Consider the following 17,910-nt stretch of genomic DNA (forward strand, 5'->3'; position numbering starts at 1 on the left):
ATGTGTAGCTGCTCAGTTGAGTCCGGCTCTTTGTAACCCCATGGACTCTAGCCCACCAGGCTCCTCTGTCCCTGAGGATTCTCCAGGCAAGAATACTGGAGTGGGTTGCCATGCCTTCCTCCAGGGGATCTTCCCAAGCCAGGGATCAAACCCAGGTCTCCTGCATTGCAGGCGGACTTTTTACCAGCTGAGCTACAAGGGAAGCTCTTGGAAAGCCTAGGTTATATGAAATCAAGATTAATAACTACTGAAACTTATATTGGAAGGAAATACTAAGGCTATACACTTCAGAATATGTGGTTACTTAATTTTTTTCCCAAATGATAAGCTATTTAAAAAAACATGTGAGCATTGAAAGGCATGATTCATTAATATTTATGGAGTCCTTATCAATGTTATATATTAGTAAAAATAATGCCCATTTTATACAATAAAGACCTCACAAAAAAGAATGCTCTTTATTGACTGGACTCACAAAAAGAATAAATTGGTGAAGAAGACAAATAAATGAAGGTGGATAAATAAATTATTATGGTTTCCCCATCATTTACCACCTTATTTAAAAATAAATTGTTTATTATTAATTCCTCATAATAATAATCCATTTATTTAATGGAACGTATCTAGGTATCTATTTTATGCCCCAGGCAACTTTGCAGTAGATATTGTTTATTTCCTCGATCTTGTTGTTTGATGTTGTTGCTCGTTATGTAATTATTATGGTTTCTACTCCCATTTTGCAATAAATCTAGGAAATCAGTAGAAATCTTCAAAGCATGCACTTGGTGAAGCTAAAATTTTCATCCACAAACTTTGAATCAAACCCCAGAATTTAAAACTGGCTTGTTAGTGTGGTGGTAGACCAATCTTTCCCAGGAATTTACACATGCCCATCTTCCTCTACATTCTTGCCTGGTTAATAACTGTTCGTTTTCAGAGTTCAACTCAGAAGATAGTTCAGGAAAGTCTTGTTCTGCTTTTCAGACTAATTTAGATTCTCATGTAGCACACTTTCATTATATCTTGAAACTTTCCTTCAAAACATTTTACACAAACACTGTTAACAAATTCACTAAAAGCTTTTACTATTGGGTTGGTCAAACTGTTTGTTCAGGTTTTTTGGTAATACCTTATTTTTTATAATATCAGTATTTTTCAGCTCTCCTAGTATAGTGCAGGTTTTTGAGGACAAAGTCTATGTCTGTTTTACTTACTCTTAATCTGTAATCCTAGAACAGGAAAATATGAAAGGCTCAACAAATTGGTATTATTGGATGTATGAATGTGCTTGATAAATCATAAATTTTAAATTCAAATACATGACTTCAGAAATGATCTTAAGGAGCTCATCCAACCCACCCCCAAGAAATATATAACTTTCTTCATCTATAAAATGGAAATAATGAAATCTAATTGATTATGAGAATAATTTTAAGCTGGATTTCTGATACACAGTTGGTATTTGGTGAATGCTCTACTTCTCATAATATTACAAAATGTGAGACATTTTGTCTGTTTGTTAATTACAACTGAGGTTGAAGAAAACATCACCATTTACCTGACTGAAGCAAAGGAAATCAGGCATGAAGCCTAGAAAAACATAAAAGATTTTTAAAGGATGAAAAGCCCAAACGTATTCCATAACTTTAAACATCTAGATTATTCTTGCTTCACAGACAGGATGTTTTACTTAACTTTATACTTAGCCTTGAAATGGAAGTAAGTAATCATAACACTGAAGATAAAGGACAAGTTTTAATAACATAAAGAATCCTCCAGTCCATACCTAAGTGAAGCTCATCTAATACCAACGGAAACAGAAATTGTTTACCATCTCTATTAATGTTCTAGAAACCAGAAATTGCATCAAAAGGCAACCAGGACTTGTATATGTGGGGCAGGGGTGATGGATGCGCGGTGGAGGAGTGGGTGGGTAAGGGAGGAGATTTTCTTAGAGATTATATGATTATCTCTAAGATTATCAAATTTGTTTCTCAAATTTAATGTGCACAAAAATCATTGTGGATTTTCTTTTAAAATACACTTAAAAAAAAAAGAATGCAAATTCTGATCATGGTAGTCTTGATTTGACTCAACATTCTGCATTTCTAACAAGCTCCTAAATGTCCCCAACAGTGGTTAAACAGTCAACAAAATACTGAGATATTATTAAGGAATGAGCAGCCTGAGGAAAACTGGGGGAAATAAAATTCTACTTACTTTCATTAGAGTGCAACTAGAAACTGAAAAATAGAATCTCCAAATTTATTTTTACCCCCATGTTTTGACAAGTGATTTTGAGAATGCATTACTCAATATAGTGCAAAAGAAACCATAAACTTCTCTAATTATCTTTCTTGATCTTCTGTTTGAATGTAAGATTACCTCAAATTTTCAAACACTTTAAATTCAGTTCAGTTTATTTCAACAAACCCTTGTTCATGGGTATCATATGCAAAAGATTATTATGAGCATTTAGGGGTTTCTCCAGATAAATTATGCATGGTCCCTGATCTTTTGTACTTCATCATGGGAGAAGATACTCATAAACAATTCAGTTTCAAGAAAGACTGTAGTAAATACTAAGTTCAAAAGATAAACAAAGTGCCATATTATTATGGGAAAGAGAGATCTATGCCCCCCACAGGACAGCTGAGATGAAACTTTCTGACGGAAGTGGAATTCAAATTGGCTTTAAAGGACATGCAGGTATGCTACAGGGGCCTTCTGGCTGAAGGCCACTTAAAGTGGGAGAACACAGGGTTTAAATATGTGTCTACCTTTTTTTGGCAAACCTAATATTGGGTTGAATTCTAATAGAATTCTACGTTAGAAGGAAAGAAGGTACAGAAAACATCACATTAAGTTTGGATGTCTTTAGAGTTCGCATATACACTGAATACGTTCTCTTAATACCAGTTTAACATGCGCCTGTGTGCTCAGTCACATCCAACTCTGCGACCCCATGGACTGTAGCCCGCCAGGCTCCTCTGTCCCTGGGATTCTCCAGACAAGAATACCAGAGTGGGTTGCTATTTCCTATTCCCAGGGATCTTCCGAGCCCAGGGATAGAATCCACGTCTCCTGCAACTCCCGCACTGGCGGACAGGTTCTTTATCACTGTGCCACCATAATTTTAATATAATTAACTTTACTTAGTTTAGTTAGTTTTTAACATAATTAATATATTATTTTTTAAGGGAAACAATCTTTTAAAGAAATATTTATTTGGCTGTAGCTGGTCTTAATTGTGGAACATGAGATCTTTGATCTTTATTGCCCTATGAGACATCTTTAGCCGGGGTGTGTGGGATCTTTACGTGCCTCACGTGGGATCTAGCTCCTTGACCAGGAATCAAACCCATGACCCCTACTTTGGGAGAATGGAATCTTAGCCACTGGACCACCAAAAAAGTCCCAATATGAGCTGGTTTTTAACAGTCAAATATAATTCCAAAATTCGGTGATTAAGCTCATGGAAAGTGGTTATTCTACGTATTATATTTAAAGTACACATACACAATAAAATAAAAGGAAAAAAAAAACACTTTAGAATGCTGTAATACCAAAGTGGCATTTTCCAGGTGGTGCTAGTGGTAAAGAATGCACCTGCCAATGCAGAGACTCAAGAGAGGCAGGCTTGATCTCTGGTTTGGGAAGATCCCCTGGAGGAGAAAATGGCAATCTTCTCCAGGATTCTTCCTGGAAAACCCCACAGACAGAGGAGCCTGAGGGGCAACAGTCCATAGATTCACAGTGAGTGGGACAGGACTGAGTGACCGGGCCCACGCACACAGCCACAGAGTGTGTTCAAGGGGGATGCAGACGCTAAATCTTTAGGTAATTAGTAATGGCATCTAGTGAGGTAAGCTTTAATAATGAACTCGAGTATTACTTTAAAAGCATTTTTTTGTCTCATTTCCATGTAGTAATTCTGGTTTCTTAAAGAAAAAAAAAAAAAAAAGACACACATGGTGCACATTGTTAGAGCTTGGAGTTGAGGCTGCTGGCCCATGGACTCACAAGTGTAGGTAGTGTGCTACACGAGGGGCAAGTGTTTCGCTAACACCACAAGGGTCTCTGGCCCAATGAGTGGAGTTGGATAGTAATACTTGCTACAAAACTATGATTTTAAGGAATGAGAGCTTATTTAAGGAGAGATGAAAACATTTAAAAAATACCTTTTTTTCTCTTCAATATTCCTAACTCTTCAGGCAGTACTTGACTTTTCTGTTTTCTCAGTTGATGTATCCTGCTCTGAGATCCTAAAAAGGGAGCGCACTCAGTGGGTCTCATGTGGTGGATGCTCGCCCGGGAAGTTCTGCGCATGCGTGGCACCATCTCCCGAGAACACCCATGGGAGGTCATGCTGGATCTCTACTTCTACAGAGATCCTGAAGAGATTGAGAAAGAAGAGCAGGCAGCAGCTGAGAAGGCTGTGACCAAGGAGGAGTTTCAGGGAGAGTGGACTGCTCCAGCCCCCGAGTTCACCGCCACTCAGCCCGAGGTGGCAGACTGGTCCGAGGGCGTGCAGGTGCCTTCCGTGCCGATTCAGCAGTTCCCCACGGAAGACTGGAGTGCTCAGCCTTCCACCGAAGACTGGTCTGCAGCTCCCACCGCCCAGGCCACTGAATGGGTAGGAACCACCACGGAGTGGTCGTAAGCTATTCTTCAACAGACTTCCACCAAAATGGAAAATAAACCGTTTCTAAAAAAAAAAAAAAAAAGACACACATGGGAAGGAGTCTTATCAATTCAGTGGCCTGGTTTTCTGATTGCTCTTCTTTTCTTGAAGCATGGCATCAATACTAAAATGATGATTTGAAATGTCATCATTTGCTTGTTTTATAATTTGGGGTATAGTTTTACATCTCAGATATTTTTAGATAAATATTTAAAATAAATAACGGAATAGTGGCAGGCAGTTTGGACTTGTGATCTATAATATTTTTGCTCAAATGTTATTTTCACCTAAAACATATTTTAGCATTCACTTACTTGTTTTTTTCACACTTCTACTGGGCCCCTGCCAATTTTAATATATGACAAAAAAAGTACCATGGGAAATGATTGCACTACTTTATGAGTTAACACCTTCATAGAAAACGAGGAGTGTGTTTAGGAAGGTAGCACTTAAATAACTCTGACTTAGGTCAGTGAAACCTAAGTTTATAGGTTTATAATCTTTATTTTGCTCTTATGACATATTTAATTCATTCAGAAGCGAGAACATGGTGCCCTCTAAAGAAAATCTAGCCAACTGAGTATTTTGTAAGGAGGACCATCTGCTCAAATAAGCTCCATTTTTAAACTTCAAAATGTTGTAACTTATCACTTATTTCTCTCCTTACATAATAAATTACATAAACCCTGATTTTTTTTTTTTTTTTTTTTGCTAGTTAGACAATTAAGTCTCTTTCACTATAATGTAACCCCAGCCCAAATGACAGTAAGAAAAGGTATCTTGGTACCAGTTGGGATGGTTTTGTTGGCAAATAATAAGAAAACCAAAAGGAAAATCTACTTAATTCCAAACCAAGAAGTTCAGAGACAGAATGACTCTGGGGTTAGTCATTTTGGTGGCTTCACACAGCATCAAGGATCAAGGTTCTTCCTTGGCAGTCCCACCACTCTCTCCGTGATGACCTCTTCACAGTCTAGTTTACCCCGTAGTTAGGGGGCTACTGCAGCTCAAGATACCACACAGACATGACAAAATGTACAGGAAGAAGAGGGCTACCTCTGCCAATATGTGTTTCTATGAGCCAGGGACCATTTCAAGGAAACTCTAAGCATACATCCCTTATAGCTCACTGGCCAGAGTTGAATACCAATCATTGTCCTGTAACTAAGATATGGTTAGCTTAGACTAGCAGTCCATAATGTATGATCTACAGACTCCTGGCTGTCCCCTAAATTCTTTCAGGTATTGGCAAAGCCAGTCAATCCTAGAGGAAATCAACCCCGAATATTCACTGGAAGGATTGATGCCAAAGCTGAAGCTCCAATACTCTGGCCACCTGATGTGAAGAACTGACTCATTGGAAAACATCCTCAGGCCGGGAAAGATTGAGGGCAAGAGGAAAAGGGGGTGACAGGATAAAATCATTGGATGGCATCACCAACCCAATGGACATGGTTTGAGCAAACTCCAGGAAATAGTGAAGGACAGGGAAACCTGGCATGCTGCAGTTCAAGTGACCACAAAAAGTTGGACATGACTTAGTGACTGAACAACAATAATAACAATTGGCAAAACCAAAACTAGTGTCATAAAAATAATGCAGTGTTATTTGTTTGTGTGTGTGTGTGTTGTTGAAATTTTCACTGACATTGCAAAGGCAATGATGGGTAAACCAATTGCTGACTTAGCACCAGTTGAGCAGGGGCATCAGATTGAAAAGTTACTATATTCTTCACTACCATATACTTACAAAACTTAAATGATGCAAATAATTTAAGAGCTTGATTTAAGAATCCCCTTGATGAAGCAGTAAAAATTATTAACATAGTAAATTTTGGTACATCAACTATATCTCAATAAAAATTTTTGACTTGTACAGATTTCTTATTATTTTCTGTGACAAAATGGAAAATGGAAAAAGCAACAACAAAAACTTCTATTGTGGACCACAGTATGATGCTTACATTTAGGAAAAGTTCTTATTCAATTGTTTGCATTATACACTGAATCAGCAAGTATTTCTATTGTTGTTGTTTAGTTGCTAAGTCGTGTCCGACTCTTTTGCGACCCCATGGACAGTAGCCCACCAGGCTCCTCTGCCCATGGGATTTCCCAGGCAAGAATACTGGACTGAGTTGCCATTTCCTTCTCCAGGGGATCTTCCCATCCCTGGGATCAAACCCATGTCACCTGTATTGCAGGTGGATTCTTTACACTGAGTCCCATGGAAAGCCCACTGTTTTCATAGACCACCATTTTTTCTTGAATGAAACCTGATGGATACATTGTGGTTACTCAGACATGAGCATTTGCAGATATTCTTTTGAAAGAAAAAAAAATGTGTCAGTGATGTCAAGGAAAACCACTGACACTAATTGTAGCCAATGATAAAATACTAGCTTCTAAGCAAAAATTGGAATTTGAGTATACTATTTTCTGTTACCAGGAGCTGTACAGCTTCCTAATACTTAAAGATGTTTCTGATAAGATTGCTGATGTTGTTAATAAATGTGATCTTTTGCTATTGTTAAATTAAATGTAAAATTTGGAAGATATGCATGACACTGAACCATTTTCTAAATGACCAGTGAATATTGTTGCAAAATTATGCATGAGTAAAAGATTCATTACTAGTGCATATAAATTATATGCAAAAAAATTATATGCACTATTATGCATATAAAACTGAAGAATTTTAATTTAACCAGGACCAAAAGTTTTGCAAATATGTTATCAAATTTCACAACATTATTGTTAAGAAATGATCACTTGTTAAGTTTTGGTTCTGTCAAAGAAGAATATCCACAATTCTATGAAAAGGCTATTGAAATAATCTCGTCTTTCCAACAATCTAACACCATAGGTAGTTTCTTCAGTCTTCAAACAAAATGACATAATACAAAAAACTGAATGCAAGGCAGGTGGGAGAATCTAGCTATCCCCTATTAAGAGAGCTATTAAAGAAGCTTGGAAAAATATAAAACAGTGCCACTTTTTAAACAAATTGCTTTGATTTTGGAAAATGTAGCAATTTTTCATACAATATATTATTTATGTTAATGAATATTAATAGCCTTATTTTGATATTTTAATGAAAACTTAATGTATATATTTAATGAATATTTTCAACATTTCCCAGGTTTAACTTCTAATATATTAAATGTTGATAGATATATAATCCTAAATGCTCTTTGGGGTCCTCAGTCTATGAAGCTATAACAGTCTGGAGACAGTCTGAGGACCCATGGACCAATCAGGAATCCCCCTTTGGGTCCAGAGGTAGAACATTCTCACTTGAGGCCATGATTACCTGGAAGAGGATGGAATGGAAATGTAGAACTGTTAGAAGGGTTGAAAATGGGAGAATGGATGTTGGAAAGCAAGTGACAGTTCTTGTTGAAATCTATAAGATCACTACATTTCATCTGTAGTGTCTTGAATGGCTAATGAAATCAGCTGTTTTCAAACTGTGCTGTTTGGAATTTTTTTTTAATGGAGGACATTGGCACATGGGGAATCATATTTTCAGGCTCTACTGCTCCAAATAGAACCACTACAAGTATATATTTTTTACATATTGGACTTCCTCTTAAGATTCATTTAAGAAATAATCTGTGGAAGAATATGTTTGAATACCACTGCTTTAACATTTCTCTTGTGGACATGTACACTTCTGATATCTAATCTCACAAATTAAGCCTTAAACTTCTTAAGGGTCAGATTACAGTATTATTCTCCATCTTAGGCTAAACATCAGAGCCCAGTGCTTTATGCTAAGTGACCATAATGCTGGTTAAATTCAAATAACTTTTCAAGTGGGCATTTTCCCCTGTTTTTGCAGGCCATACTTGTAAATCAAAGAATTTTATCTTGGAGATAACTGTGTCCAGAGATTAGAATGGTAAAATCTGTGTGTATTTGAGGTTTGAGTATTTTATAAATGGTAACTGTGAGTCTGGATGTTTTAGGGGAGTATTTCTAGAATGTGTAATAACGCTATTTAATTTGAAAAAGAACTTAATCTTCAAAGACATTTGCAAAAATGGTAGGTAATTGATCTCTGTAACAAGTGTTTGAAATGGGCAGTTATCTGCATTCTTATCGTCCAAGGAGAATATTGAGACTCCAAAGACGAGTAGGGCTTCCCTGGTGACTCAATGGTAAAAGAATCTGCCTACAATGCAGGAAATCCATATTCAGTCCCTGGGTTAGGAAGATCACCTGGAGAAGGAATCGGCAATCCACTCCAGTATTCTTGCCTGGGGAATCCATGGACAGAGGAGCCTGGAGGGCTGCAGTCCATGCCATTGCAAAGAGTCAGACACGACTTAGTGACTAAACAACAACAACAAACCTTATTAAGCATGTAGAAGTGAAGGAAATATGCTTATGTGATGTGGTCACAGTTGAGCAAGGTAGTTGAGCATTAAAGACCAGTAGAACGGGGCCAACATCACAGTGACTTAAATTCTAATCAGAGTATTCCTGGGGAGACAACCATAGCACTAGCCTTCAAGGTAGACCAGAATTACAGGGGAAAAAAAGTGTCTGTGATAAACAAAGTGGGCCAGAAGATATACTAGCTCAGACAAGGACCAATAATATCGATGTTGAGCCACTCACATCTGTGTTAAATTATTTTGTTAATAATTGGATAGAATGCAAAGCTTCACTGAATCATAATTCTGAATGTGTCCCCCATCCCCTGCTAATACCCTGTTTCTGCTCTTGAGGATCTCTTCTTACCAAATGACTGTATATTTAATTCTTTGCTCTAAAATGAACATATTCACTTATTACTATTTGTGGTGGTGGTGGTTTAGTCACTCAGTCGTGTCTGACTCTTGTAACCCCATGGACTGTAGCCTCCCAGGCTCCTCTGTCCATGGGATTCTCCAGGCAAGAATACTGGAGTGAGTTGCCATTTCCTTCTCCAGGGGATCTTCCCAATCCAGGAATCAAACCCGGGTCTCCTATATTGCAGACAGATTCTTTAGGGAAGGAGCTACCATTGTCTTAAAAAAGAAAAAATGTAAAAACCCAAATGGACATTTTGGCCAACTCAATATATTCTAAATATTCATTTCCAAAAAAAAAAACCAAAACATGTATTTGGGTTATCAAACCATGATATGAATGATATACAGAGAATACATTATGGCTGATTCATGTCAATCTATGGCAAAAATCACTACAATATTGTAAAGTAATTAGCCTCCAATGAATAAAAATAAATTGGGGAAAAAAGGAATACATTATTTTTCAAAGTTATAAATATCCCTTAGTGTAGGGACAATCTTTAAGCACACCACAGAGCCTAGCATCTCCATAAAAGTAGTTCTCATGATGTCTAACATTTAAGTACCCCATACAGGCACTGTTCCAAGCACTTTACAGATACCGACTCATCTGAGTCTCACAACAACTTAATTCAACCTACTGCCCTCAATTGTATTTTACAAATGAAGCTGAGACTATATTGTCCTGGGTCACACAGCTAGGGAGGGGTAGAGCTGGGATCCAAAATTAGGTAATCTGGCTCCAAGCTCAGCACTCCCCACCACGATGCACTTTAATTAAGTGTGCAATGGGAAGAATGAACTGGGATAGAAAAAGAAAAATATGACTTTGGCTCTTGGTTATTGTTACTATATATAGTTCTCACTTCACCAACGGCTCAGCAGGTGAAGAATCCACCTGCAGTCCAGGAGGCATAGGAGATGTGGGTTCCATCCCTGGGTCGGGAAGATCCCCGGGAGGAGGAAATGGCAACCCAGCCCAGCATTCCTGCCGGGGAAATTCCATGGACAGAGGGGCCTGGTGGGCTACAGTCCACGGGGTCCAAAAGAGCCATACAGAACTGAGCATACATGCACACTTACTGAATATGAACAAAGATTCGTTTTCCCTCTTATCTCACATCAAAGAACTATGAGGACCATTCACTGGGTGACCGGATGAGCCCATCCTTGGATGGGATCAACTTCTGTGTTCCAAGGCATCCTTAATTTACACTGAAATTCATACTGAGTGTTGCAAAAAACATATTAATCAATATGCATATTAGTATTCAAAGATCACTGTGTACCAAGCTTTTCTTTCTTTCTTTACTTAGAGGGTTATTCTCCTTAGTGTACCCTTCCAAAAACTTACAGATTCAGGTGTTGATGTCAGAAGATAATACTTTTAAATTTCCTGCTTTATCACCATGACTGCTCTATGCAGACTGATCTTTCTATGATGCTTCAGCAATGTGGAGCTACATGACTTGCATAGCAGGAAGGAAAAGCATGAAGATATTCAACCACCACGTGATATCTCACCTCGACTTATCACCACCACCGTCACTAACGAGTTGAGACAGCTCAGTGGGTATTTATCTTTAATCATTATATATCCAGATGCATGCATTTACACCAGGGTGTGAACAATTCTGGAGATTTCTGCCATTATCATTGTGGTGCCAAATATAACTCACAGGGGAAATTTGCAAAATTTCAAAAATATTGAATTAGAATTTGTGGCATCCTCTCCAAAATATCCTAAAGCATGCATGAATCTGATGTTCCAAACTTAAGATTACTGTTGGGAAAACCTGAGTCATATCCCAATTCTCCTTCTCCTTAGTTTTATGACTTTATGCAATTGACTTAATAGCCTTTTCATTCTGTTCCTTAACTGTAAAATGAACATAATATTACCTCTCAGGATGGTGTGAGGATTTAATGAGAACATGACCATTAAGTACTGGAATAGACTAAGGTCAATTCAGGCTATTTATTTTTGAATGAAGAGTTTCAGCATATCAGAGACAGTTTCTCTTTATGATAGTTCATAGTATCTCTTCCCCATTGAGACCATGTTCTGCAATCCCTAATCTCAAAGGACAATGACAATCCTTAATCTGTCATCATGGACAGTGACAGATCTGAATTAGCCCAATTCTCTCCCACTCTGTTTTTCAAGAGTTAATTAATGCCATTATAATATAGATGGATGAGTTATTACCTCATTTGCCAGCCACACATTGGAGAAAATCTCATCTTATTCAAACTTCAAACCTAGTTGTCCTAGCAGAGTCTCCTGGGGAACGTTTTAAAAATACAGATTCATCAAGCTCTGCCCACTTGGATCATGAAGCATGGGACCTATTAGTCTGCATTTTTATTTATTCTCCAGTGATAAGGGGGTCCCTGGAGTAGGAAATGGCAACTCACTCCAGTATTCTTGCCTGGAGAATCCCATGAACAGAGGGCCTGCCGGGCTACAATCCATAGGGTTGCACAGAGTTGGACTTGACTGAGTGACTTAGCATGAAAACATAATAAGGGAGTGGCCAGGACTTCTCCAGTCCTCTGACCCCTTTTTAAAACTCGTTGCCTTAGGTCTTTGCTACTCAGTGCTGTCCATGGACCCCCAGCAACAACAGCAGCTGGGAGCTTGTTAGAATGGTTAGAATAAAACCCCAGGCCTCCCTGCCCAAGCCAACTCAATCAGAACCTGAATTTTAACATGATTCCCATGGATTTGTGTGTGTGACATCTGAGAGCGCTAACTTTGACTTTGTTTTCTTACTTTTCTCTCCACTACCCTGAGCCTATAAATTTCTTTTGAGTCATTCCTCTAAGAAGTATTCGGCAGGCAACTAAGAAAAGTTGAGGGTTTCCCCAGTGGCTCAGATGGTAAATAATATACCTGCAAAGCAGGAGACCTGAGTTTGATCCCTGGGTCGGAAGGATCTCCTGGAGAAGGAAATGGCTACCCACTCCAGTATTCTTGCCTGGAGAATTCCGTGGACAGAGGAGTCAAATCTTTAAAAAGTCTTGGTTCTGTGGGTTCTAATTCCTAATTCTCTGGGCTTCTCTAGTAGCTCAGACACTAAAGAATCTGCCTCCAATACGGGAGACCTGGGTTCAATCCCTGGGTTAGGAAGATCCCTGGAGAAGGGAACAGCTAGCCACTCCAGGATTCTTACCTAGAAAATTCCATGGACAGAGGAGCCTGGCAGGCTACAGTCCATGGAGTCACAAAGAGTTGGACACGACTAAGCGACTTTCACTATCTATCTATCTATCTGTTGTCTATCTATCTATGTATATCTGATATATATTATCTATCATCTATCTATTTTATCTATCTATTTATTGGTGTGGGTGGGACCTTAGGGCCTTCCTTCAAGTACAGGATCTTACTGTCGTGGATTTGCCTGCATGGGTTTTCATGACTTCATGGTTAAACTTTTAAATACCTGCTATTCTGGAGGAAGAATTTATTGATGTTCCTCTGGGGGCTAATATTCTAGTATAACAGAGCAGAGGTGGGTGAGAAGGACATATTTTGATAGCTTAGAGAACTGAATGAGGCAGCAATAAAAATAATATTTCAAAACAGTTAAGCTGTCACCCTAAGAAACTCTAAATGGCATGTCAAACAAGAAAGCACTCTACCAAAGTAATTCATTATTGAATGCGTATGTCTGTAATTTGATTTGCTGGAAGTAGAATACAAAATGTTACGGAAAGACTGTTTTCCTACACTTCATAATTATTTCTATTACATTGACATTGACTGTATTTGAGTCTTTGGTGAGTGAAGGATATGCCTATATCTGTGGTATAATTTCTGCAGTTTTTCAGGACTTTCTGGAGTTCTCACTAGGTGTACATAAACAATGTATGACAAAAACCACTACAATATTGTGAAGTAATTAGCCTCCAACTAATAAAAATAAATGGAAAAAAAAGAGATCTAGAGCAATTTTAATATTAAAAAACATTCCTCAAATATCATATATTAATGGGTATATATGGAATCTAGAAAAATGATACTGTTGGACCTATTTGCAGGGCAGGAATAGAGATGCAGACTTAGGGAACAGACTTGTGAACACAGTGGGGAGGGAGAGGGATGCATTGAGACAGTAGCATTGAAATGCATATAGTACACGGTTTATAACAGACAGCTAGCTGGAAGCCGCTATAAAACGCAGGGAGCTCAGCCTGGTGCTCTGTGATGACCTAGGGGGTGGGATGGGGGTGGGAGGGAGGCCCAGGAGGAAGGGGACGTATGTGTTCACCACGATTCACACTGTTGTCCAGCAGAAACTAACCCACATGGCAAAGCCATGCTGCTCAGTCTCTCAGTCCTGACCCCACGGACTGCAGCACGCCAGGCTTCCCAGTCCTTCACTATCTCCCAGAGTCTGCTCAAACCCATGTCCATGGAGTCAGTGATGCCATCCAACCATCTCGTCCTCTGTCATCCCTCCTCCTCCTGCCCTCCATCTCTCCCAGTATCAGGGTCTTTTCCAATGAGTCAGCTCTTCGCATCAGGTGGCCAAAGTAATTATCTCCCAATAAAAAATAAACAGAAACAAAACAAAATTCCTCCATCTCTGTCAAGCTTCAACCTTGATGACACTGGAATAATGTGTATACATCGCATCCTCCAAGCCAGGGCAGGTAACGGATCTAAAGCTATTCATTCTTTCGAGTATATAGCAATATATTTTCCCAGTGGTGGATTTTGCACTGATGAGCAAGAGTAGCTACTTAACTATATGCTAAGCAAATCTGCAGTATGCATTCTTCTTAATAAAAAGGCACACCTAGAGGACTGGAAAAGAAACATCTATGTCTCTGTTTGATTTGTGAGGAGGCTGCTTTCTTGTAAATTTTATAATCGCAGGCCCAGCTAAGAAGGTATCAAAATTGAAATCATCTCACATTTTTCATTTCACATGCCACTTTCCTATAACCTTCTAAACTATCCTTATTAAATTTGTCCTTGAAGAGAATGGCTTCCTGTAAACATAAACAACTGAGAAATTAAAAAGAGGGACAGGGTTCAGTTGATTATGCATGGCTAAATTGCATTTTATTCACCTGGAAATAGAATATGCATATGTTTTCATTCAAAGTGATGGAAGATATTTTAGATATCTAAGATTAGCAAGCATCTTAATGTGACTTCTTCTATTTGAAAAGAAAAAAAAAATCAGCTTGTGTTTGACAGGTGTCATGTTTTGAATTTGAATGAGATGGTAGTTGGATGTGATGGTTGACTCCCTACAAAAGAAGAGCTGTGTCAGCCTCCATGAAGACTTATTTCAGATTGCAATGAGTTATCTACAAATGATAACCTTCAACACTCAAATTAACCCTTTTTCCCCAGTAGATTTATTCCCACAGCCCTTGCAACTCTCCCCTCTCCCCCGCCTCGTTAATTGTGCTCTTATGATGCAACACTGACATCGCATGGTGAATAAACTTAACCTCAGAGAATAACTTGTTCTCTCTCAAGTTCTGGCGGACCTTGCAGGCATAGAGACACTACCAAACCTTGCTTTTCCTTCAGGGCTGTCCATCCAATTTTTTTTGAGGGAAAGACATAAAGTATTAAAAAACAAAAGAAAAAACCACATAATCATGGAATAGTAATGACTAAATTCTAATTATTTTCAATGCACACATGGGTGAACACACATGAGTGCACGCACGTGACATGGATGTCCTTGGGGTTATTTTGCCCTTTCATTGATTAATTTCAGAAATGATCACTGTATTAAGTGTTAGTTGCTCAGTCATGTCTGACTCTTTGGGACCCCATGGACTGTAGCCCACCAGGCTCCTCTGTCCATGGGATTTCCCAGGTAAGAATACTGGAGTGGGTTGCCATTTCCTTCTCCAGGGGATCTTTCCAACCCAGGGGTCAAACCTGGGTCTCCAGCATTGCAAGCAGATTCTTTACCATCTGAGCCCGCAGGGTAGACTGGCCTATTATTAAGAAATGCTTCCGAACATACAGAAATTTTAAAGCAATGCTTCTGAGATTTGACAAATAATCCAAGTGCCACACTCTGAAGTGATTCAGGGTGATACTGCATGCTGAATGAGATCAATAACATTTTGTTTCAAACATCTGGAGATGCAGTATCTGCAGACTTCATAATCAGCCTCCGTGTTTTGACTTAATGCATAGAATTCAGCAACCTGCACTAGTAGGGTGATCAGCGACTAAGGAAACCACTTTGATTCTCTCCACTCCCCTCTAGGAAACGGCAACCCACTCCAGTACTCTTGCCTGGAGAATCCCATGGACAGAGGAGCCTGGCAGGCTACAGTCTGTGGAATCACAAGAGTTGGACACGACTGAGTGACTAAACCACTCCCCCCAGATGCAGCTAAGAAAACTCACATGGGAAGCACAGATAACTAACAAATAACAGATGTGAAACTTTGGGATGCTAAGTAATAAAATGAATAATAAAGAAAATATGTAGTCTTTCATCATTTTCTCCTACATTTTAAAGAAATTTTGTCAAGAATTATTCATTTGACTCTCATGTGTTTCTTATTTTCTATTTAGAAATTGATACAAAGGCATTTAATAAAAAGTGTCGATTTCATTACCCTAAAGGAGCAGCAAAGAGTATAAATAAAAGTGTCAATTTCGTTAACCTAAGGACTAGCAAAGAGTTCCACTCAACTCAGCATCTAAAGAGCAGCAACAGCAAAGGGGATACTGAGGTTTTTTAAAAAAAAATTAATGAAGATCAAATTTTCAAAGGAATCTATCAGATTGTAGTGATTTCTAGTTCATTCAGGCATAAATAATTTTAATTTTTTTATAATTGTATTTGAAAAAGTAATCATTTTTTATTAAAATAGTAGGTGATTATTTGAGAACTACCAATGGTAGTAATTAAAACAGTTGATTTAGAAATTGTTATCCAGTGGCAATTAATGAGGGTAAAGGCATAAAAGAGAATAGAATAGCCAGCACAATATCTAATAAACAAAATGTAAAAATTGCATTTGCTTCGTATGATTGTCATGCTGAGATTAGGATACTGCCCTTTGCCCCCTGGTGCTTATAGAGTTGACAAATACTTGTTGATTCTAGCACTCTTAGATTTGTTTCAAAATTCTGCAAAAGTAATTGACATTGTAACATAGTTCATTGGGCGGAACATAAAAGCTATGAAAGTAACGCTGTGCTTTGATACCCATAGTTCCCTTGTCTTCCGCAATATTCCCTCAAAAGAAGCCTTTTTCTTCTTACAGTCAATCCTGGTTATCTTCAACTTTCAACTCGGGCAAAGTCCTTTCTAAAGACATCTCGTGTCTCTTGATCTCTTACGAGGCAGTCCAGGAAAATTCCGATAAAGTCAGAATAACACACGGAGTTTCTGGGATGACTGAATAGCATCACCCTGTCACTACTCCTCTGGCCACTTCACGTCCACTCCTCTCGCCAGGCCAGCCTTCGGAAAAACACTGGTCATCCTTGGATGGATTAAGGTTTACTCAAATAGTTTCCCATGGTAGCAGTAAGATGTGATTTAAAATATAAAAATAGTGATGAGCTCATTTCTTTATATTTCCACCATCCTAATGGCAAATATTTGCAAAATATGCAAAATGGCAAAAAAAAATCAAAGCAAGTTATTTCCCTAACAACTTCTCACCTGGTATTCTGACAAAACTCAGGTATTGTTTTTCATGATCTCTTTGTATTACCTCAGATATTTACACGTGGATTTATTCTGTCAACTTCAAAAAAGAAAGGAACAGGGAAGAAAGAAAAAGACTTGCTTTTATTTAGTTTGAAAATGATCACACATCAGTAATATTTCACCCGTGAAGATTATATAAGGTTGTCCCACGTGCCTCACCTCCTTTTCAGGAATCGTGTCTATTTGGATATTCAAAGTCTTCCCTGGGAAACCAAGTGAAATTGTCATGGATGTCCTATTGGGACATCTATTTTCCTATTTCTAGAGCATGTAAATTTTCGCCTTTCATAAGAACTTAATTTTAGTTGCATGTGTGTATGTATCGTCTGGTTTCAGTAAGGGCTGGGGGATTAATCTGTCCTATAGTCCAGTGTGGTAACAAGCGAGAAAACAGAAAACCAGAAAAAGAAAGCCATTTGGGCGCCCTCTTGTGGAACAATGCAGAACTTCAGGGATTCAAATTGGCCCATGACGTTTAGCGTTTGGAAATAAGTATCATGCAAGAAAATAAAGAAACCCGAGACAGAAAAAACGAGAAAGGACAAGGAAGATGAGCAGGCACTTCTTTTAGACAACTGTTGAAAAATAACACAAATGTTTGCAACATTTGTAGTGGACATTTAAAGAGTAAGGTACAAAAAAAAAAAGAGTAAGGTACAAAAAAGCATCCAGGTTTATAATAAAAACAATAATCCACTCTATTGGTACT

The 17,910-nt window shown here is 38.4% G+C and overlaps 1 protein-coding gene and 1 non-coding gene across 2 annotated transcripts; both read left to right on the plus strand.

Moving 5' to 3' along the window:
- Positions 1 to 3,973: 3,973 nt before the first annotated feature.
- LOC122429032 lies at positions 3,974 to 4,123 on the plus strand. The gene has a single exon (XR_006265900.1). It is a non-coding gene; the product is annotated as a small nucleolar RNA SNORA62/SNORA6 family (small nucleolar RNA).
- Positions 4,124 to 4,266: 143 nt separating this feature from the next.
- Positions 4,267 to 4,727, plus strand: LOC122428756 (40S ribosomal protein SA-like). The gene has a single exon (XM_043448851.1). The coding sequence runs from the start codon at positions 4,295 to 4,297 to the stop codon at positions 4,661 to 4,663; it is 369 nt and encodes a 122-aa protein (XP_043304786.1). The 5' UTR covers positions 4,267 to 4,294; the 3' UTR covers positions 4,664 to 4,727.
- Positions 4,728 to 17,910: the final 13,183 nt, after the last annotated feature.

This window comes from Cervus canadensis, chromosome 27 (assembly GCF_019320065.1).
Source record: "Cervus canadensis isolate Bull #8, Minnesota chromosome 27, ASM1932006v1, whole genome shotgun sequence".
Taxonomy (NCBI): Eukaryota; Metazoa; Chordata; class Mammalia; order Artiodactyla; family Cervidae; genus Cervus; species Cervus canadensis.